At 38.0% G+C, this 23,849-nt stretch overlaps 2 protein-coding genes across 2 annotated transcripts; both read right to left on the bottom strand.

Annotated features, from left to right (window-relative positions):
- Positions 1-3,587, bottom strand: LOC121962755 (inosine-uridine preferring nucleoside hydrolase-like). The gene is made up of 7 exons (XM_042513043.1): positions 3,078-3,587; positions 2,727-2,906; positions 2,123-2,234; positions 1,874-2,010; positions 1,586-1,663; positions 241-357; positions 1-153 (listed from the first exon to the last, which is right to left on the bottom strand). The coding sequence occupies exons 1-7, from the start codon at positions 3,255-3,257 to the stop codon at positions 1-3; spliced, it is 957 nt and encodes a 318-aa protein (XP_042368977.1). The 5' UTR covers positions 3,258-3,587.
- A 3,032-nt stretch (positions 3,588-6,619) lies between these two features.
- LOC121962660 (protein-tyrosine kinase 2-beta-like) lies at positions 6,620-20,306 on the bottom strand. Its single transcript, XM_042512897.1, has 30 exons — positions 20,113-20,306; positions 19,652-19,997; positions 18,604-18,782; positions 18,420-18,507; positions 18,212-18,291; positions 18,050-18,112; positions 17,288-17,342; positions 16,512-16,652; positions 16,348-16,419; positions 16,135-16,236; positions 15,571-15,688; positions 15,102-15,141; positions 14,977-15,008; positions 14,804-14,851; positions 14,543-14,637; positions 14,117-14,198; positions 13,247-13,347; positions 12,915-13,030; positions 12,725-12,825; positions 12,369-12,458; positions 11,845-12,049; positions 11,070-11,172; positions 10,602-10,649; positions 9,927-10,052; positions 9,633-9,665; positions 8,609-8,633; positions 8,066-8,106; positions 7,760-7,894; positions 7,210-7,290; positions 6,620-6,996 (listed from the first exon to the last, which is right to left on the bottom strand). The coding sequence occupies exons 2-30, from the start codon at positions 19,853-19,855 to the stop codon at positions 6,754-6,756; spliced, it is 2,847 nt and encodes a 948-aa protein (XP_042368831.1). The 5' UTR covers positions 19,856-19,997; positions 20,113-20,306; the 3' UTR covers positions 6,620-6,753.
- Between the last annotated feature and the right edge of the window lie 3,543 nt (positions 20,307-23,849).

The following is a 23,849-nucleotide window of genomic DNA, read 5'->3' as shown; positions in this document are numbered from 1 at the left end:
CTACTCCACTGATTTCATGAGTTTTTTCTTAAAACTCTTCAAGTCAACCTTCTTCATGACGATGGCCTTGTGTTTCTTCTTCAGCAGCTCCATGTAGTCCAGCACCATCATGCCTCGGGTGTGGGTCCCCTCCAGCTCCACCGTCACTGCAACCTGGTGGAGCAACACGACATGTTTTTGGGTGCTGACCTGAACTGTTATGTTTTGTATTTTAAAGATATAAAAGCAGCAGGCGCTCACCACGTCGCTCTCTATTATAAGATTGTCATCGATGGCAGCAGCCACAGCGTAGGTGTCGCAGGAATTGAACCCTTTTCCCTCTGTGATCTCCTTTTGATAGTCTGCTGACTGAGCTTTCTGCAGAGACAATAAATCAGACATTTAGACATGTTATAACCCAGCAGCTGCTGCTAGAGCGCCACAGAAGAAAACAATAGACTAAAGCATTCAGTTGTATGGAAGTCCATTTCTACCATTGTGGCCAAAACAAAAAAAGATCCAGCAAGCCATTATAATAAGTCTTAAAATCTCACAATAATGACAAAGACACTGAGTCATTACTTCGAGGAACTATAGACAAAATATCATTTTGAGATACTAACTCAAATTTCAAGAAAGTTACTTATTATTTTTGAGACGTTTATTATCATTCTTTTGAGATAAAAATGTAGAGAGAGAGAGTTGTTACTTTGAGAAAAATTGTACTAAATCAGTATTTTGAGATTTCTTGTTACTTTGAGATACTATGTCATTACTTTTAGACATGTCATTATTTTGATATATTAATTCATATTTCAGGATCGATTATTTTGAGAATGTTATCTTGGTTTGGTATATATTACATATTTTGAGATACTAACTCAAATTTCAAGAAAGTTACTTATTATTTTTGAGACGAGTGAGTCATTTTTGTTTGAAAGGTTTTTATTATTTGAGTTACTGAGTGATTATTTTCATAAAGTTCCTCATTAATATCACTTAGGATCTGTTTAATCACATTGGTGGAAATGAGCTTCCATATCACTGTGTCAGTTTTAATGGGATGCAAAAGTTCTGTGGATTCAAAATCTTGTGATTCGAAGGCTGACAAAAAGTTGGAGGTTAATAACTGATTTCAACAAATCACAATTTTTGAGGGTTACTATGCAAAATTTTAGAATCTGGAGGTCATTAAACAACATATGTTGTTATATTTTTTGTTTATTATGTACTTTTATATTTACACTTATGATTTTTGGGTGATTTAATCTGCAGTACATTTTAGGGTGGCTGGCACATTTTAAGGTGAGTTTAGGAGGAGGCATTCTGCTCATGGCCCCGAAAAGGCTTGCTGGCCCTAATAAACATCTTTTCATGCAGTACGGCCGTGTGAGGTGAATATGATTTAGGCAGTTCAGAACATTTGGCTGGGACATAGCGTGCAAAGCTCAATTGTCAGTGTAAGATTAGTGTGTAATTATCTATGTGTTTCGACATGCTTGCATGCATGCTCTGTGTTGCATACTGTACTTTCAGGTGCGAACTGATAATTTCCCCCTATATATGACCATTTTCATCCTCGTATTAAAACAATTGGCACACTTACCTTCATCGAAAGGCTTGAAATCTTTTTCATAAAGGCAGCCTTCTCAGTGTTTTGGTCCAGCCATTTGTCACAGAAGGACTGAGGGAGGTAAACAGACAGCGTTCAGCATTATTACATCTCTTTTTTACATGTTATTTCAAACTTAAATTCTGTTTTGTTGACAGACAAACATGGACATGACTGCTTTATAAATCTAAATTCCACAGATCAGCCTTGTGTGAAAACTTGATAATGATCAGATAACGCTAATTATCTTTTTGTAAAGCAGTGCTATGTTTCCAGCCTCACCCACGGCAGGCTGTTCCTGCAGCTGAACTCCCAGGTGGCGATGTAGGTGGGGCAGGTGTAGCGGTCCAACACAATGTAGGCAGCTTCAGGGTCAGCCACGAAGTTGAACTCACCGCACACTGTGGTGTTACCCCTGGCTGCACACACACATACACACACCACACACACAGTCATCCCCTGAATATCTTAGGAGAAGAATAAAACATACAACAGACTGAATATATATTTCAAAAATAACAGATAACATACATTCCATGTTTCCTCCCATGATGTAGAGCGCCTTCAGTTTTTCAGGGAGGGAAGGCTCCAGCTGAACTGCGACAGCCAGGTTAGTGAGGGGTGCCGTGGCCACAAGAGTCACCTGCAGACCAAACAACATACATTTAGTTTTGTAAGATCTTTCTTTAAATTTAATAACAAATGAAAAACATAACACAAATCAACAGGTATCTAATTTAGATTAGTTTAGTTTAGTTTATTTGCACATTCACACGTATAAAAAAGAAACCCCCTTAAATAACTATAATCATTTACAAAAACAAAAAAATATAAAAACAAAGATTGCATAATTGATCACAATTTCAACACTGAGCAGTAATACAAAGTTGATAAAAATGTCAAAATGACCAAAAGTTGGTATTTACAAAGTGAAATGTATTACAAAAGACTTCCTCTGAGTCTTTACATCATTTAGATTGTCCTCTTTCCCAAAAGTTCTGGTTTTCATTGGCCCCTTTTCATTAATCCATTGACATATATAGTATACATTGGACATTTTGTAATACTTCATGTAGGAACTATTTTTTCTCACTTGCCAACCATATCACTGCACAGATAGCGTAATGTTTGTCACCTCTCCAGGGTTTTCTTTCACCATCTTGATCATGGCCTTCACTGCATTTCTCTTCTGCAGCAGCTCCAGGCCTGGAGCGTCCGGATCTGGGACGTCGCCTAGCCCGTCCTTCCCATGGTAATCTCCAGCGGTTTTTTTTTGGGCCAGCAGCGGCACAGAGCAGCCACGATATACTGGGATCTGCAGAGTGGTATATGTTGCATCATGTATAATGCATCATATATAACTAATTTAGTTAAATTAGGAAAAATACCTGAATATTAACCCCTAATTTTATTTTAACAGGAGAGTTTTAACCAGAATTTTTGTTGACACGCCCATGACTGGAGTCACAGTGAGCCACACACTTACATCCAGCCGGTTACAGACTTTCAGGACACGCAGTGTGTTCTTGAGGACGTTCTCCAGGGGGGTGTTGCCATGGCAGCAGGTAATCCCCAAAATCTCCACATTGGGGTCTGCCAGAGCCAACATGATGCCCTGAGCATCATCCACCCCTGTGTCCACGTCAAGGATCAATTTCTTCTTCATCCTATGTTCAACAGGACTGAAAAGTTACACATCACCAGCAAGTTATTAGCAAACAAAAAGACAATACAGCTCTCTACTTGTTATTGTATGAAATGGGTTGAGAATTTTGCATTTGTTCTATAAAAAAAATCCCCAAAACATAGTGTTTTCTATTGTCTTATCTCAACAAAAACAGTTCAAAACTGTCCTTTGGATAAATTTTATAAATTAAAGAACAGCGCAATTGTCATGCTGAAAGATAAACTCCAGCCAAAGGAATTTTTACAACTTGGCAACCCAGATGTTCTTACAGGCTTTACAATTTTCGTAAATTACGCAAATTCCAGTGGCTCAAGGCACTGCAGTTTAAGAAAACACGTTTTGTGTGTGTTCACATATTTGAACCTATTCTGATTGTTTAATGCAATGCAAAAGTGTTGATCTTTGCTCTGAAATCTGTCAAGCATAATGTGTTACAAATTATCACTGCAATACATAAAATATATTTATTAAAAAGTACAGAATGTAAAAGACAGTACTCTAAGTTGGGTTTTCATGTTGTTAAGTAACGTGAGTGACATGACATTAGATGTAAAAGAGCTGCAGTTAAACATTTGAAATTTAATTATAGTTTAGCTTTTTTATATAGACATTATAGATAGATACAGACATCACAATGATGTATAATTGTACATTTTTAGGCAAGGCAGCTTTATTTGTACAGTGCATTTCATACAAAAAACAACAATTCAAACTGCTTCACACAGCAATAATATATAAAACATATTAAAAAGACTTACAATAAAAGAGAAAAGATTTAAAAGGTAAAATGAATTACTAATTGATTTACAGTATGCATTTACATGAATGCAGAAAAGAGATGCAAAGATAAAAAGATTCTTTTCAATGATTTAAAATAAATTTTGAATGACAGACGGTGTAAAAAAGGAGCGGTCTGTGGTCAGAGTCCAAGTTTGTCTAACATCATCTCGCATGTTACTCCAGGTTTGTGCTGCTTGATAACAAAATGCTGCTTCACAATAAGAACCAGGTGCACTGAGTTTAGTGTTTATGGTAAAACAACAAGTTTTATAGGATAAAAAAAAAAAAAGTAACATTTTAATAATTCTATTTTTGAGGTAACCCCTGCAGTGCTTGACTTATCATATACACTTTTTATTGTCAGTGGTTTTGTCTGAAATTGCAGGAAAATTCTTACCTGATGAGCAGATCCTGATGGACGTTTGCTGATGTATGAAAAGAGTGAATCTACTGTCTGCCTAAACTTGAAGAGCTGCTTTTTAAAGCTTCACATGCGGGGGTGGAGAAAAAGAGACTATCTCCTGCCCTGAGGTGTGCTGCCTTATAGGTTTGCAAAACCTGAACACTTTAAAGAGGTTATTTTTCATTTTAGTAGATTTTTCTGCCTTATAAATAGCATGTAACGCCCATCACTGGTGATTTTTAATTTAATGATGTTTTTTTTAATATGAGGTCATGTATCTGTTAATTACAAAATGCTGCATGAAACTCAGCTGTCACAGGAAAGTGTTGAAAGCAGATCATTTCATGGCTGTCCTGAGGCCACTGTCACACAGGGGCCTGTTGTCAAGCGTCGTTAAACCTGCCCTGGTGTGGACACACAGGAGTTTTTGCTTTAAGGAATTAGATGACGGTGTAACTTCCAGATAAAGCTGAATGGGAGTGTTTTCCTAACAAAGAGGACAAGAAACAACCTAGATGACCTAGATAATTATATATCTGTCCATCTTACTATTTGGTGAAACAATTAACACCATTAAAATGGTAGTCGCTCTTAAGTTTAACTATTTACCAATGATGGAACCATGACAACTTATACAGGAGTTTTCAGGCGAGATAATTAAAGACTAATTAATGGATTAAGGGATTGAAACCTACACTCGGAGGCCTACATTGTAACAAACTGTTGAACAAATACAGCCAAATTCAAACAGTAATGTACTGCTTTTTTGTTCTGTTTTTGTTTTGTTTTTTTTTCTCCCCTTTCTCGCTGAAGCTATCCTGTCTATAAAAAAGGCAAAAGCAAAAAAAATCTTCAAGAAAGTTGCTTTTTGGAGCAAAATATTCCACCATAAATTTAGCAGTAATTTACTGTGAAAAATATGCATGGTATTCACCCCATAAAATAACAGTAGGATGCTGGCATCACGAACAAATGTTCCTGTAAAATTACAGTAAACGTCTGGCAGATGTAGTTGCCTGCATCCCACTGTTATTTTACAGCGTAAAAACCATAAATAACATTATATTACCGTTAGATTTTTTACAGTGTTGTAAAGTAGAATAATAGGATTTCAGGGTAATATTGGCCCCGAACCATTACCACAGGTGCACCAACATGATCATGGAGAACCAGTTTGTTCACTCTTTACTGTGGAATTACTGTAAACCAGCTTTGCTCCTCATGTAACAGATTATTTGGCACCAACAGATTGCGAGTACAAACTGAAAACACTTCTTCCTCCTGTTATACTGTACACACTGTCCTGTAACATCTGCAGTGGAGTCTACACCGGCTTCACTTCGTCTGTGGCCTCACAGACCCTGTTTGAAATGCTGGAACGGTATAAACACTTATAGTTTAACTCATGCTATACTCTAATCGGAGAGAACTTAAAGATCCAGTTTGATGGTTCTGTGCATCTGAGGGGCACATGAAGCTGTACCAAATACTAACAACATGCAGGATTAATGGGAGATAATTAACTTAATTGACCAGCTTAAGGTATGTTTTCTTCTTTTCATCTTCTGTGGTGTGTTCTGCATAAAGTTGAATGTGTGCAGCTTGACAGGCTGGTCCCACCAGCATGTCAAACCATCAAAGACCAACAAGAACTGGGTAAGTACCATCTAAGACCATCTTCAACCAGCTAAAACCAGCTAAAACTAACAGCAACTACCATAAACAGCTGGATCTTTCAGTGGCTTAATATCAAGATAACTTTAAAACTGGATTTGTTTGGGGAATGACTGCAACAGAAAATTGGGACATTCTCTATTGTGAAATATCACCAATGCAAGCCTTTAAACGCAACTGGACATGATTTTGAAACTGACAACAGTTGCAACCCAGATTACATGTTTTTCTGATGTGTCAGTGTGTGTAATATAAAAAACATGTGCAATAGCCTGGCAGGTGAAGATAAAAGAAATCCATTAGGAGTTGAAAAAGTAAAAGAAAATATTAAAATCAGAATATTTTGAGGTTTTTTCTTACAGTGTTTACTTTCACAAATGTTTAACTCATTATTTGAAACTTTGGCCACATTTAACATGTATATTCAACACTCTTACATTATACTTTATATGACAGAACATAAAGAAGAGCATGACAGGTCCCCTTTAAGTAAACATGACTTTATTTTTTTAAGAGAAAATACAAATATATTATACCATCTTTTCATGAACACAGGAACTCGTCCCCTCATGATGCAAACTAAATTTCATGTCCTTCTTTTAAGTCCAAAAGAAAACTTCATTCCCCAGCATCCTCTGCTTCTTGAGAAACAGGCTTGGGCTTGGCCAGGTTGGCCCTGACACGAGCCTGGTCCACAGCGTCCAACAGGTTTTTAGAGTCCAGCGCCAGAGTGTGAGCGGCCGCCAACATCTGCCGCTGACATTCCTCCTTCAGCGTCGTTACGGCGTTCTGCTGGGCCAGTCGCATCTTGTTGATCAGCTCCCCTAAATCCTTGTTCAGCAGTTTCTTAGTTCCCTCTATCTGGATGGAGGGAAGATAAAATCACATGATTAAGTTTGGTCACTTGCAGGTAAGAAAAATACTTTTTATTGTAACATTAATTGAGGAAATGATCAAATTTGAGTATTGACCTTCAGCTTTTCCTTCTGTGTCCAAAGTACATCCAGTCAACTGACTGCATGCGTGCACACTGTCACAAATTACTGATGCAAAGGGAAGTGAAGCGAGGCCTACCTCTGTTGTGACGGAGCTGTGCAGAGCGGGCAGAATCTCGTCAACGCTTTGGATCAGGCTACGGAGGGTGATACCAACCGCCTGAGGGAGGACGATGGAGGGAGGCAAAGACAGAGGCGCGGAAGAAGAAGGACGGCGTGATGGGGACAGGGGATGGAAGAGTGACAGATATCTCAGTTTACTGTGGTATTTGTTTAAGACCTGTACAGCACACAGATTTGACCTTTTGACCTGCAAAATGCAATGAAATGTACTACTACTACTACTACTACTACTACTACTATAACTACAGCTAATAATAATAATCCTAATAATCATAAAAATAATAATACCATTTTATTTTATACTTGGAATGCAGCTTAAACTGCTTCACGGAGATGTGAAAAAAATACATGACAGCTTGAAGAAGAAAATTGTAATAAAGTATACAAATTAAAATATTTAGAAGGCAAGAGAAAACGTACAAAAATACGACAATATTAACAGATCTGGTTGTACTGGTGTACTGGATCCAAATTCGAGGTACTGGAACCGGCTTCGAACTACCTACTTTGACAGCGTTGGGATACTCGGAGGCCGGCAGTGTGTTGACATCATTCTTCAGCTGGACCACCTGTTTCACCATCGCCATGACGCTGGTGTACACCTGGTCACCTGATCGGTCCAGCTCAGCTGTGGGCCGGGGCTACAAACAACACAAGACTTTTTTATGACCAAAATCAATTTCGATATGAAAAATGTCAGCTGTGCAAACTATTTGAGTTTCTGTACATGGTTCTTTTCATAATAAAGTAACAAAATCTTAAAAAAGTATATTTTCAACCAAATTTAAAGTGTTGGTGTAGTTTGTTTTTACCTGTGAGACTGTAGGAGGCATTGGTGGCTTCTCTGGTGGACCTGACAAAAACAGAAAAACCTGCAGATCTGCACATCTTGTTGACGAACACATTTATAACCAACTTCTAATGTGAAATTAGACACTGACGGTGGGCCCCTGGGTGCAGATGAACAAAAGGCCCCACCAACACTCCAACATATGAGCAAGACACAGACTTTGTGGTGGTTTTGCCTCTTTTGTTGTTGTTGTTTTGTGTCTCCTTGCAGTCGTTATATGGTTTTTGTGTCCCCTTGAGGTAATTCTGTGTCTCTTTTGGTCTTTTTTTGTCTCTTTCTAGTAATTTTGTATCTGTTTCTAGTTGTTTTGGACCTTTTGCAGTCAATTTGTTTCCTTTGAAATTGGCCTTTGGTGCAATAATATTTTATAAGTAGAGAGAAACTTCAGTTCACTGACGCTTCAGTAATTCATCCACGGTCCTTTGCAACATTATAAGCACAAGAGTTTAGAAATAGTCAAGCCTGTTTAATAAACCCAGTTGTCAGCTATGATGAAGCTACTCACCATTTTCTTGCCTTTTCTCCGTAGGCTGCAAAAAAGCAAGAAAAGAGGATGTGAATTTATCACTTTAATCAGTTTGAGTTTCCACTTTACGTCAAAGCTAATAGACCAAACAATGGGCTTCTTGCAAGAAACTACATATGAACAAATTTTCTCTCATTTTTGCTCGTATCTAGGTTTTTTTTTTGTTTTGTTAGTATCCACTGATTGATACCCAACATAAGAGAAAACATCTGGCTTTTAGAGTCCACAGATTGTTGTCCAACGCAAGAAAAAATAGGTTTTATATTTGAGGAACATAAAAATACATTAATACCATTTAATTTAAATTTAGAAGGAGGTTTGGAGGAATACTAATGACTGGATTACTAAATTTCAGGGGTGAGGGATAAAATACTACTGTCTGTTGATCCCAATTACTGCAATTTCAGTTACTGTGCATCTCTCTGCTGACCAGAGCTGAACTGTAATTAAGTACATTTACTCAAGTACTGTACTTAAGAGCAAATCTCTGGGTACTTGATTAACTTAATCCTATGCCACTTTCCACTTGTACTCCATTACACTTCAGAGGGAAATATCGTACTTTTTTCTCCACAACTATTATTACACATCTACTTTAAAAATTAAGATTTTTTTCATACAAATCAAAAATATGAAAATATACAAGTGCAGCTCAAACAATAAGTTCATAAATAAGAAAATAAATTGGTAACTATTTCTTTCCTGTAAGTCATTTTTCATGCAAAAAAACAACACCTGGGTAAGAGCAAATTTGGGTAGTTAAGAGCTTTTGGTGCATCTGGAGTTTACTTCTCTTATTTTTTTCTCTTACCAGAAAATTAAGAGAAAATATAAAATAAATTTAAGATAATGTTGCTGCATGAGGACCAATATCTCAAACACCTGTGTTTGGCCCACAGTTAACATGTGTGTCTCTGCCCCCTAGTGCTCAAAAAATGCTTCATGCAACTTTAATATCCCTTTAAAATTACCACAAGAGCAAATAAAAAACAAGATAATGTACCTTGACGTTTGAATCCACTCTCACGACTGGATCCTGCAGAAAAAATAGAGCAGGCATCAGAACGCAGCAGGCTGTGTTGCGTAATGTGGTGAGGTGGTCATTTCTCTTTTTGACGTGTCATGCGTTTGCCCAAGATGTTCTGCTTTTATGACACGTCACCTGCATCGCTTCATCATACTCTGGTGGCCAAAAAGTACTTCCTGAGCTTCCTTTGCTGAGTTTAGCAAGGCACGCTTTAATATGATACGTGACAGGAATGTGTGTGTGTGTGTGTCCGCGTTTGAGATTTCTCACCAGTTGTTTCTCCTCCTGCTCCAGCCAATGTTTATCCATCAGCATCTCTCTTCTCTGTTTCTGTAACATGTCCTCCATTTGCGCTTTCTCTTTTTCCCACGCCGGCCTTTTATCCCTCTCTTTTGCCTACACACACACACACACACACACACACACACACTATAAATGTCTCTTCACACAGGTACAGTCAAGACAGTTCAACTCCAGACAGTCTGAATGATCTCTGTCGAAAAACTGGTGATTTTTGCAGCTTTTACTAAACTTCTAGGGAATTATTTTACATGTCAAAATGTATTTTCCCTTTTTGGTTTCTATTCAAATGAGTTCAGACAGTTTATTTCGATTTTATTGCATAGTCATCCAGTTTTTACACTCTGGCCTTAAGAACTGAACTACAGCTGGCTTTGCAGAATTTGACTCAACAGCAAACTTCCTTCCCCTTTTTGAAATAATTCGGGAGTTTCAGTCATTATATCTACAGTATATTGACATAAAGCAACCACATGACAGCATTTTACTTTATAATTTTCACTTTTACAGCATGTTTTCTCTCTGTAAGGGAACAGGAAGTCACAGCAAGGGCTTAAATAATTAAACCAAAAATTGGTCAGCTGGAAATACAGTGCATGTACTTGTAGAATATGTGTGTGTGTGTGTGTGTGTGTGTGTGGACACCTGAATGTGCGTGACTCGAGGAAGGGTGTTTCCTTGTATTCTGGATGGCTGATGAGAGAGAAAGAAAGGAATTTATGTAATTCTGGTATGTTGTGGTCATACTGGAGTAACTGGCTCATGGCTACAATTTCATCATTATTTTATCAGTAGGATTGCCATAAATTTCCCCCAAAAAAGGACAGGAGTTTAAAAATCATAACATACCAAATAGAAATCATACATCAAATACAAGGACAATCTGAGCAAACAAAATATTGTTGTTAGATAATAAGTTCTCTTAATACCTGATTACGTCATCAAACTATCACTGTCTTGTGGACAGACATACAAGCTGAGCGGTTGTCAAAAATGACTTCTAAGGCATTACAAATATATTAATTGTTATGAAAGAAATCACAGATTTTCCAACTTTTTCACTTTTTTGTCACTTTGATACAATTTTCTTGGAACCAGCATGTAGGTATCTACCTTGGGCGGAGGCTCTGAGGTGAGCTTAGGGTCAAATGTAATTGCGATGGAGCGTCGTCTGTCTGGCCTCGCCTCCTGCTCCAACTCCATCCTGTGGATGTCACTGTCAAACACACATTTGTAGACATCAGTTAGTTTGCGTAATGGTGTCCTGTTATCAATTTTGTGAGGGAATATAACATTTACTGTCCATATAAATAATAAAATCTTAATCTATTGTCTGGTGTTGAAGGTGAACTTCTGTATAAACAACTTAACATTCCTGTAAATGTACCTTAATTCACCTTAACGTCTATCCAAAGCATACCCAAAGTAAATTGGAAGCCATTCTTGTTCTGTTTTCAGCACTTGTATGGTGTCATCAGAAAGATAAAACTCATACGTTTTGTACCGAGAAGTCAGAATCACTGTCAGTGCTTGCAGCATTCAGAGTTTAAGAGAGACTATTATCAGGGTTTTTTACTGCACTTCATTTATTTACCAGAATAAAAAATACATAATCATTAAATATATTCTGATAATATGTATCTTTAGGACTTTATTGAGGGAATTCACAAACCACTCCGCAGAATATAAAGAAATATATATAAAAATAGTACTTTTACATTTGGCACTTTAAGTATATTTTGATGCACTTTTATACTTAAAAAAAAGTAAATAAACAGATAAATAATGCATCCCTTTTACATGTAACATAATATTTCTACACTGTGGTACTGCTACTGCTTTAACTTCCATTAAAGATCCGAGCTCCGCCTTCACCTAAGGTGTGTACCTGAGGGAGCAGACGAGCTGGTTGAAGCCGGGCCGACCTTGCGGCTCGTAGGCCCAGCACCGGGTGAGCAGGGAGTAGACGGTGGGTGGGCATTGCTGTGGTTTGGGGAGCCGAACTCCAGACTCCAGCTGGTTGATCACCTGCCCGTTCTCCAGCCAGAAGAACGGCTGCTGGGCCATTGAAAAGATCTCCCACACACATACACCTATTTGAACACATATGCACACACACACACACACACACACACACACACACACACAAGATCAGCTGAAACAACAACCATTGATAGCGGAGATTATCAGATCTATCTGTAACCCTCATTGTGAATTATGAAAGAGCTGAGTCGTCTCTTGCTAGATTTGGTCTTAATGAAAACAAAACAAGTTTCAGAACTGCTGAACTAAATTTATTGTATGTCTGAAGTCTCGAATAGCATTTATACCACAATGACATGTCTGTTTCTGGTTGGTTTAAGTTTAATATTTATGTTCAGATACATGTGCAAGCACAAGTGTATTTCTCACCAAACATCCAGACGTCGCTCGCTGTGGTGAAACGCCTAAAGTTGATGGACTCAGGTGCCATCCATTTGATCGGTAATCGACTGACTGAGGCTGCAAACAGAAGGGACAAATTTAAAGAGAAATAAACAAAAATACAGATCAGACATGCATCCTTATTTTTATATAATCACATTTTTTATAGTATGCTAGAGGTAAATAACACACAAAATGACCTCTAACCTCTTTAAAAAGGCGAGAAGAGATGAGCTTTAACACATCAACAACAACAATTTCCGCTACACAGCGATTCTCTGAAATGTTGACCACAGCCATCTGTAAGTGCGTGTGTTTGTGTGTGTGTGTGTGTGTGTGTTAACCTTTATAATACTCTTGTTCTTCAACATAGCGAGACAGACCAAAGTCGCCGAGCTTGACGCATTCAGGAGTTGCCACCAAGATGTTTCTAACCGCGATATCTCTGCAGCACACAGACAGAACACACTCCAGAATAAATTATTATCCATCACAGTGCCTGTTTTTAGGTTTTATCTAATGAGTCTGTGTTACCTGTGCACCATGTTGAGTCCCTCCAGGTAAGCCAGGGCTTTGCAGATTTGCAGACAGTACAGGATTAATGTTGCAGTGGTCATGATGTACTTCTCCTCCACGAGATATTTCCCCAACTGTCAGGGAAACAAAAACATCCGCTTTTAAAAAAACAGTTGCACTCATATTAAATATTTGTTGAAACCTAAACTCAGCATATTTATTTCTGGACAAAAGGGGCATGTTTCCACAATATGATTATCCAGATGATGGATTCAAAGTTCAGATTAACAGTTTTACAATTTCATTCATAACATCATACAAACCAGCCACTCACACATACAAACACGCACCTCTCCGTGCTCATAGAGCTCCATGACGATCCAGACAGGATCGACCTCAATGACTCCGATTAGACGCACAATGTGGGGGTGATCCAGATTTTTCATCAAGTCTGCAAAAGAGAGAGCAGCTGTGTCATGATATCACTAGAAACTGCATGTTCAAATGTTATATGTTTGTGATTTGCGAGAACGTGGTGCCGACTTTTAAAAAACTGATGTAAACTACCCGCTCAGCACCAAACAGCAGACACACAACGAACTGGTGAACACAACAGAGCATTGCCAGGGGGAGCTAAAGGGGTGGAGACCAAAACAGAGCTACAAGGAGAGTTAATATTGGATTTATATTCTTTAGGTGGGTTCAAATGAATGCTAATGTTGTTCTGTGACTGCTTGGTACAGAAATCAGTAATGAAAACACATTGTTTTGCATTCATTATGTAACAATATCTTATAATTCTCACTTCTGGCTGCAAAAAAAAAACAACAAATGCACTCTGTCAGTCAGCTGTGGAACAAAAATCAAACATGGTCTCTTGTCTCAGGCAGGGATACCACAGCCTCCCGTCTGAGCTTCTCACAAACCACAACCAGGCAACAGGAAGTTGACGACAGCAACCCTCTGACTGATGAAACATGCAAAACCTTAAAATGTTCCAAACTCAGAAACCTCTGTCATTACACTTCACTTTGAAACTGATTCCTTCCATTTTATGTTTATGTGATTAAAACAATAATCATCAGTCATATTTTCATGTTCATTTTCATATTTTAAACTACCAGAAGATTTTTTTTAGATGAGGAATTGTTTTGCACTTCCTGTTATGAACGTCTGCCACATCTCCAAACAAACACTGATAATCACTGCAACACACTCACCAGCTTCACTCAGAAACTTCTCTTTCACTTCACCCAAACAGTCCTTACAGGTTTTGATGGCCACGTTGATCCTCTCTCCGCTCTACAAGAAGATTCGAGACATGTATTGTCATATGCAGAATAGAAACACAAAGGTTTACACCATACAATCAAATTTCTTAAAATCCCGGCCTTTCTTCACACAAACAATCATAAAATTAGAAAAAAAATACTAAAAATAGAATAATAAGGCAAATAAAAAACCCTGAGTTGAAAGTATGGTTCACTATGGCTTCTGCAAATATTGCAAATAAATATTAAACTAAACACACATGCATACTTTACACCCACACATTCACACTTTTGGCTGGAAGCACCAGTGCAACTCTCACTTTGGTGTTTTCATCACATTACAGCTGAGGTGAGATGTTTAGGAGATAAACTCACTGGGCTTTTATAAACTCCATTGTGAACCTCTCCGAAGAATCCCTCACCCAGGATCCGACCCACGACAATGTCATCTCTGGAGATCCTGTACTTCTCTAAACACACAAGCATTAAAGAAAAGTTCACCCAAAATCAAATCTTATCTGTAGTGCTATTTATCAGTTTGGATTGTTTTGTTGTGAGTTGTCGGATGTTGGCGATGTCGGCCGACTTTGGGACTCCAATAGCAATATAGTGTTTTTTCAGTGAAACAGGACTCACCTCCAGAGTCTGCTGTTCCCTCCGGAATCTCAGCATAAATGTCCGAACCTGAAGAAAGAAACATTGAAATTAAACATAGTCCTTTATATTTGTTTTTCCAAAATATGGCCCCAACCAACAAAGGAAGCCTATAAAAAACAAAATTGAAATAGAAGTTCAGATCAGTCACTTACTCAAACCCTTGTTAGGACCACTGGGAGCACCACTAAAAGAGAGAAGGAGACGTTTTTGTTTTAATTGTCTTCTTTAAAGCGAGTAAATCAGCCTGTTATTTGTCAGTATGATTCATCACACTGACCTTTTTGGGATGTCAGGTAGTTTCAGTCTTGCGTCTCTCCCTTAAAGAATCAGAAAAAAAATAAAGGAGCATTGCAGGGTTTTATACCTAATACGTGTATCATTCATTCGATTTGTTCTGTCAGTATTTGTTTCCCGCACGAAAATGATAAAAAAATCATTTTTCCAATTTCTGATTTTGAGTTCAAATTTTAAAAAATGGAAAAAACGGATAATAAGGGTGCTTCAGTTGTACTTTGGTACCTTTGGACATCCATTTAACTAATCAAATTTATTGCTGCTATTTGGATTCAGATTATAAGTTTAAAAAAACCCAATTGCACTGGAAATCCTGTGAATTTAGTGAGTTATGTCATTATGATTCATGGACAATCAGATGCAAAAGTACAAAAGAGTTCCAGGTTGTAAAATAATAGAAATGGTGCAGGTCCATGCAGCCAGTGTTTTGCTACATTTTTACTTAATTGTACCTTTGCTGGGCCGGATAATGAGCGAGCTCTCAGAGCAGCCTTCCAGCCGGCAGTAGCCGTCGATCAGGTCGGCCATGTTTTCTGCCACAGCCAGAGAGGATGTGTTCACTGTGAGCGGCTGGAGGATGAAAAACAAGATATTCAGTGTGTGTTGAACTCACTCTGTAATTTAAAGCAACTTTATGCAACTTTTAGATGATTGCTGAGTCTCATTTCCAGGTTGTCAAACATCAGTGTGTTTGTCTGATGGTCGGACCAAAGGACCGAGCCAAAACGTCAGTATTTGACGACTTGAGAATGAGACTCAACAATCAACTAAAAGTTGCACAATGTTGCCTTAACATCGACTTACTCTTATAAAAGTGAAACTCTGAGCACCGTTAGTGTGTGTAAAACAGGTTAGGGAAGAGCCTGACCCTGTCCAGAGGTCAAAAGTCTCAAGGAAGTCACTGTTCAAAAAATAGTTCGGCATCTACCTCCTCTTAAAACACAACTTGCAAATGCTGATTTGCTGTAAATAAGCATATTTCCCAAAATGTTACACTATTTCTTTATGAAGTTTACCTGTTTGGCTCCCTCTATGTGCACAGTGAGCAGAGCCCGACCGTCAGTCTCGGCAGAGCAGGAGATACTGCGCACCTGAGAGAACGTGGCCAAACAGATGGGCTGCAAGAGAAACACAGATGTTTATTATTATTATTACATACAGATATACATTATGATAGATCTGCTTCTACGGTAAAGACAGATGCTGAGAGAAAGAGAGCGTGAGCTCACTGTTGAGTTTTCAGTATGCTGACTGATGCCGTCAGGGCCGATGACCAGGTCTATTGTTAGACTCCAACCGAGCTATAAAACAGGACATACACGCACAAACACTTGAAAAAAAACACACACATTTAGATTGAAATATGCAAGCAAATAAAGTGTCAGTTGCTCACGACTAGCTGGCAGGCGAAGCTCTCCTGTGTGTAGCTGTAGCACTGAGCCAGCGTGGTGAAGAACCTGGCCATGCACTGCTCCTGCTTCAGAGTGGAGTAACCCTGAAACGTCTGCTGGATCAGCCGACGCAGCTGTTTGGGCTGACACATCGCACACAGACAAACAGCAATCATTGATTAAAAATGTTTGATTTCATTATTGCATCACTGATTGTTACATCATTGCATTGTGTAACTTCAACTCTTTGAAACCTGGATTGATGTCACTTTTCTTGTGCTGCGTTCAGCCACTTTTCATATGCATTTAAACCTTTTAACCCCGAGCAAATTGATTTGACTTCTTTCGGAAACAGTGGAAAAAAGACAATGAGCAACTGGGCAAGAATGTTCCTCAAATTACAAGAAATTAGTGTGTTTAGTAAATATTGACTAAATGGATAAATTGAAAAAAGTGAAAAATGTTCATGAAACTGTGTTTCTATTTTCATGGTTATAAATGAAATGATTGAAATGAAAATGATTTTACAGAATAATTGTATTTTTAAAGCACCTTTTTTTTTTATGTAATTTCTTATTTTTTGTTGGTTTTGTGTTTTTTTCTCAATGTAATTTTGTGTTGTTTTTGCAAATTTTCAGGTCATTTCTTCTTAAATTGGTCACTTAACATATTTTTGAAAGAAACAAAGCCAATTTCTCCAGGTTTCGAAGGGTTAAACAGAAGAAAGAAACACTCAGTCAAGGATATGACTGTTAAAGTGGTTGTTTCAGTTCTCTACCTTCATGCTGTTGATCAGCTCTCTGGGAAAAAACAGGTCTAGCCCCACGTCCTTCCTAACGCAGGAAAGTCAGACCATCATTAAACAAACACACCTCTTCAAAAGCATAAAGCTTGAAATGCATCTTTTTAAACAGACTGTACTTTCATCAAAGTCTAACACAGTCAGAAATAACATTGTGGTGTTTTGTCAGAGATAACATTCGGATTAATCATCCTTTGTGAGAAGACAAGCCCAGCTGCAACTGCACAGTTATGAGTCAGTTAAAAATCCTCCCTGACAGTCGCGACAGCCTGAAGCCTAAAATCAGGTGTCATCAAATGACCCAGACACTCACTTTTGAGTTCTCAATAATTATCCAGTGATCTTTGAAAATTAAAGTCATTTTGTTATGATAAATTATCTCATTATCTGGAAAAAGCGGCCTTTTGTTTTCACAAGAACTGACATAAATAAACCTATTAATATGAGATGAAAAGTTTTGTCTTCAAGATATGACAAAATAACAATGTAATTAAAAAAACAACATTGAAAAATATCTGCAAGCACAGCTATTTTGGGCCTCCGCACATACACTGTCACATATGCAAACTGTTCAAAGAGACACATCTGAGATACAAACCAAGAGCCCTCTTACTGCCGGCAAATGCAACAAAAACCCAAATATATTTTCCACCAATGCATGGTTCACTTGAGCACAAAAGGCCTGATTTAAAGGCAGAGGAGGGCGACGCACATATACAACAATCACATGTGACTTACTCTAATAGTTCGAAGTTTGACTTTTTCTCCAGTCCGTTTGGATTCATGTCTTTGTAGAATCTCCTGCAAACATAATAAATGAACACAAGGAGTTTTATAAGACATATTATACTATTTCCAAATAGTTTTTTCATACTAGCGTGCACAAGGTTGCATTTTTACCTAATTTCCAGACAGCCGAGCTGTAGAGCCATCCCATCACTGACTTTTGAGGCATACTGCTGCATGTAGTCACTTCGTACCTGTGGATAAGCACACACCTTCCACTGACTACAGCCATTATAAACATTAACCTTTAAATTCTTCTTTAAAAAATCCTAATCCTGTAAAAAAAAAACTATAATCTGTGTTTCACAGTAATATAACTGACCTGCTGGTAAAAGTAGAGCATCGTGGTTCTGTCATCTTTGAATTTCTCCATGAAGGCTGTTGGGATGTACCTGATCCTCAGATCATATCTAGACAATCAAACGTCACTGTTAGATTTGCCAAATCACATCTCTCCACACACAAACTCTTACTTCACTTTCTTTCTTATAAGCAGACAGACTGACCTCCACTCAGCCTCCAGGTGCTGCTGTTCGTAGCGCTGCGTGAGCTCGGACACAGTCAGGTCTGGGTGCAGCCAGTGTATGACCGAGGACTTGAGGTGTTTGAGGAGCAGTCCGTAACAAAGGGTGTATTTTATGTCTGGGCCCACACAGCCACTGGACAGCACCACATTAACAACATCCTGGTGGATAAATCAGTGCGCATTAACGTCTCTAAAATGCTGCTTTCAGAGTTTGAGCAAAAATCATATCGATAATTTCTATGAAACAACTGACTGTAGTCCCCGTAAACCATTTTCTCAGCAACAATTTTGCAAATCTTATCTTGTTCAGCCTGCAGATCCCACTTCCCTGTTTTCTTCACTTAGAGGTTAATGCTAATTAGTATGGAAGAAAAACAAGTAGAGCGAAAACAAGTACAATAAGGTAGAGAATCACACGGAAAACTCAATGAAAGTATACAGGAAAGCGCTGTTAAGAGCAGCGTAGTGGAACAGAGTAAAATACAGTATAGTAGATTACAACAGAGTAAAATAGACATCAGTGGATAGATGCACTGTAAAGTAAATGTTGTTTAATAGAGTACAGTAGGTAAGGGACAGTATTAGAGAAATAGTATAGTGCAGCGGAGAACTATAGAGTACAGTACAGTATGTTAAAGTGCAGTGTAGTACAATATAGTTGTTGAGTTAAGTAGCAGTAGAGTAATAGTAGAGTAGAGTAGAGTAGACCACACTAGAGTAAAGAGGGGTAGAGTAGAGTAGAGTCAAGTCAAGTTGAGTCAAGTAGAGTAGAGTAGAGTAGAGAAGGGTAGAGTAGAGTCGAATAGAGTCAAGTCAAGTAGAGTAAAGTAGAGTAAAGTAGAGAAGGGTAGAGTCGAGTCGGGTAGAGTCGAGTAGAGTATAGTAGAGTAGAGTAGAGTAGAGAAGGGTAGAGTCGAGTAGAGTAGAGTAGAGTAGAGTAGAGAAGGGTAGAGTCGAGTAGAGTCGAGTAGAGTCGAGTTGAGTTGAGTAGAGTTGAGTAGAGTCGAGTAGAGTAGAGAAGAGTATACCTTGACGGTCCATCCCTCCTCGCAGCGAACCAGTTTGAAGTTCTTGCCCAGGTTGGAGCTGTTGCTAAGGAAACACACTTTGATGATCTTCACCGGGAAGATGCTGTCCCTGGGGACCGGTGTCAAGGGAGACATGTCCGAGGAATCTGACTGGGTGGTGGGAGACATGCTCCTCCAGGACAGGGTGCTGGTGTCTCCTGACATCACACACACTCAACACATACACACCAAGACACACTCAGCGTGTACGCTACTGCATACAGACATACATGGCTGTCACAGCAACGTCTCGCTCCGTCTCCTCTGTCTCATTCAGTCAATAAACACATGAAGGGATGCATCGAAGCTGGAGACAGACAGGACATGCACACAGGAATAATTACTTCAGCACGTTAAAGGATCTGAAGAACATTTGCGTTGAGTAAATGGCTCAACTTCTGCTGCGCTGTCTCTGTACTCACCAGTGTTGCACAAGCTCCACGAGCCACCACCAAAAACGTCTCGTCAGTCCATAAAAGTGAAGACGAGCCAGAGGCACCAAAACACTGAATTCATGTCACTTTATAAAATTTCAGATTTGGTCTTTTTGGACAGGTTAACTGAGCAGACTTATCCGAAGCTGTGCCTTGATGAAGAGCAGTAAGCGAAAGAGGAAACTGTGCTCACGGGCAAATAAGGAAGTTGAAGAGCAGCAAACAGAAAAACTGACATGACTGATGAAACCGCCGTGTCACCCCCGTGGCACACATGCAGTGGCTCAGTCCAGCACCAAACCACAACCCACCCCTGAGTGTGCAAAATGGGCTCCGTCTACTCTGCATCCACTTCCTCCTCTAAAAGTTTTGATGAGCAAATTTCACAAAACTCAGGTCCTTCAAGCTCAACACGAGCTGATAATTCATACGTTTTTAACAACACTCTGCCGTGTAAATGTGGTTCAGACGTTCATGGTCCTCAGAGGGTGAATCCCATCACTTTGGCACCCCCCTTGCTTTTTCTTTAGTGCCACCCTGAGGTTGACATGTTTGGTTTTTCGGTAAAGTGTCTCTACAGTGACTGGAAATATCACCTTGATATTTGGCATATTGTATATACAGTATATTGTATACATTTTATCTTTTTTTGTTGGTTATACTCATGTGTCATCATCTTTGACTAGTCTATTCATTTTATTTTATTTTATTCTTTTGTTTTTAATTGATTTATTTATTTTAAGTCGTATATATTATCCCCTTTAATGCTCTACTTCTAATAATATTATTTTTACTTCATTTTAACTTTTTTTTAATCAGTTCTGACTCACACATCTTTGTATCTTTTATTTTTCATTTTAAGTATTATTTTAGGAGGTTTCAGTGGATTTGTTTCACTTTTATGTTTGGTTGTGGCTTTGTGCAGCACATTGTGCTTCCACCTGAAATTAAATGTGCTATATTAAAATAAAATTGAGTTTGCTTGTTTGAAATAGATATCTCAGTGCCCATGAGCTTTAATTGCAATAACTTGTAATAACTTAAAGAGATAGTTTTGGAGTTTTTGAAATGGGGTTTTATGAGGTACATGTTAGTTAAGTTTACTTAAAATTTTGCTGTATTTACCTTATTTTGTGAAGTTTTTTGCAACTTAAAAATGTGATGTGTAATTGTTTTGTTGTTTTAAGTGTTTGCAACCTCAGTAAACCAAGTTAGTCTAACTTAACTTGATCAGGACAAAGAGGATTTTGCCAATAATGACGTTCAGAAGGCAATTGGTTTCCTATATTTATTTAAGTAAAATAACCTTCAAAGATTTAACAAGTATATTATTAAATCAAAAACAGCTTTTCTCTAAACTGGAAAGCATTTATGCAAAGTTGCAGCTGCATAACTAAAGCAGTTCAGATGCTGGGTTGCGCTCGCTGTGGTGCCCACAAGGCTGTGGATGGAAAATAATTTTTTTCTGGTTTTGTTCTGCCTTGGTTGACTGAAGCAGAGTTAGACGGCTCTCTGTGTGTGTGAGTGTGAGATTTGGGTCACGGATGCAGAAAGAATATGTCCATGTTTGACAGTAACCACTGCCTGGAGACGTGTCACCTCTGTCATTTTCACAGAACTGTTTTTTCTGCGTTTAAATTGGTTTGATGACGGTTTTAGAGAGAGAGACAAATATAATGGACTCCGTCTTTGTTCTTGTGTCACTGAAAGTCCTCACACATTAAAATGACTCTGATCTTCATATCAGTAGTTAGTGTGACATCCTGTTATGCACATTTTTCACACTCACAACCCAACTCAGTTTGCTTTTGAATACAGCAGGAACTGAAATTGTATTTGTGAACAAGCAACAGGGTGACCTAAACATCTGTTAGATAGACAGAGAGAAATTATTAGAAGACAATAATGATTAAAAAATGAAAAAAGTCCAGAAAATGATATTTATAATTATTATAATTAATTAAAATATTTCATCTATATTTATTCAGTTATTTATTATTTTTGATGGTTTTTTTTTTTTTTTTTAAGTGTCCGAAATAACCTCACTTCCCTCTACTGTAGGTGGTAAAAATTATTTTATCAAAAGAGCATTTTCAAATCTGTATGTAGCTAATAGACCTGTTTAACCCTCACAAACCTTATCACGTTGGTTTGATTTCCTTCAAAAACAAGGGGAAAAGGCAATGAGCAACTTGATAATAAATGTTGCACAAATTACAAGGAATTAATAGAGTTAAATTTTTTTTTGTTACCCGGCCACAGATGAAAATGGATAGATGGACACATGGATGTGTTTGATTTGTTGCTTTTTTTTCTTTACATTTCTTGAGCTCTCTGTGCTTTTAAAAGAAATCAGGCCAATTTTCTCAGCAAAGGTTTCATCACCAATTCCAAAAATGTATGGGGTTTACAGTGGGTTTTGTTGTGAAACAGCCTAATAATTACATTTTTATACATCACTGTGCTTCTTATTCACTATTTCATGATTCTTACAGAGAGTAGTAATTAAATCCTTCATTAATCAATAAGTAATGTTAAGCTTTAATGTAATTAATTGCGCCTGAGTCAAATTTTGTAAGATATTTTGAATCTTTTGAAATTTAATATATACTATTAACAAAAGCTGTAATTTAAGTGTCCGACAGAGGGCGCCACAGCTCAGTGTGACGCTGTTAACAAAAGGCTTTTCTGTCAATGAATTAATAATGTCAGGCCCCTGCAGTCACAGGAAGAAATCGACTTAAAACGCAGGTTACGGTTCAATGAATAGATCAGAGCATTAGCACATTTTAGACCCACTGCTGTCTTTTTTTTTAAACAATAATGAGCCCTCTTCATGGCGAAAATATCATCTAAGCGGAGCTTGTTTTAACTAAGAATATTGAAACTGATTGCCTTTTTCTAAAGTAAAAAATCATATCAAATTGCAGCAATTATAAAAGTTAAGACTTTTTGGTAATATTGACAATATTGAATCGGTCACATGTGTTAAATGTGTAGATTTTTAAATTGAGAGTGGCAGGAGGCAGCATCTGCCCAACAGATCGCTGTAAATAAAGAGGAACTGACCGGAAAGGGAAACATTTAATTTACACTCATTTGGGAATTTAATCATCTATTTTAATCTGTGACTCTACCAGATGAGGTCCGTCGTCTGTCTTCTCTTGAGAGGTTTAATTGGGCTGTTAGTCACCGATGGGACGGTCCTGAGACGAGCTGCGTCAAACTGTGCGATGAGAGGAAAGGTAGAGACGGAAGTCAGACCGTTTTGTCTTCAAAATAAAAGCGCAAAATTAATGGTTGACAAAAAAGTGCTTAGATTTTGAAACAAAAGTATTTATCCCCGTTTGAAGAGAGAAACAGTTGTCTGATTTAGTGTGGATATTAATACTCGTTTTCCTTTCTTAATTTCTCAACAAAACGATTTTTTTTGCTAAATGTATTCTACTGACAATTACTTACTAGATTTTCAGAAATGACTGAGCCAGAAACTGTGAAACATGATGATTATTTATATCTAATATGATGTTTTGTGTTTTGTTTTATTTACTCATTTCTTGCTAATGTTGGGTTATTTCTTGTTTCATTATTCTTTGCCTTCTTCCCGTGTTTTTGAAAGAAAGTAATTTGCCCTGATTTCAGAGAGTTAAGGGGAGGGAGGGTCATACACTTTTCCTTTCCCCAGTCACCAAGGGAGGATCGAAGAAAATATTTGAAACTCTGGA

The sequence above is a fragment of the Plectropomus leopardus genome, chromosome 24, assembly GCF_008729295.1.
Source record: "Plectropomus leopardus isolate mb chromosome 24, YSFRI_Pleo_2.0, whole genome shotgun sequence".
Lineage (NCBI taxonomy): Eukaryota > Metazoa > Chordata > Actinopteri > Perciformes > Serranidae > Plectropomus > Plectropomus leopardus.
Note: the sequence above shows the minus strand (reverse complement) of the source record. Positions and strands in the feature narration are given on the sequence as shown.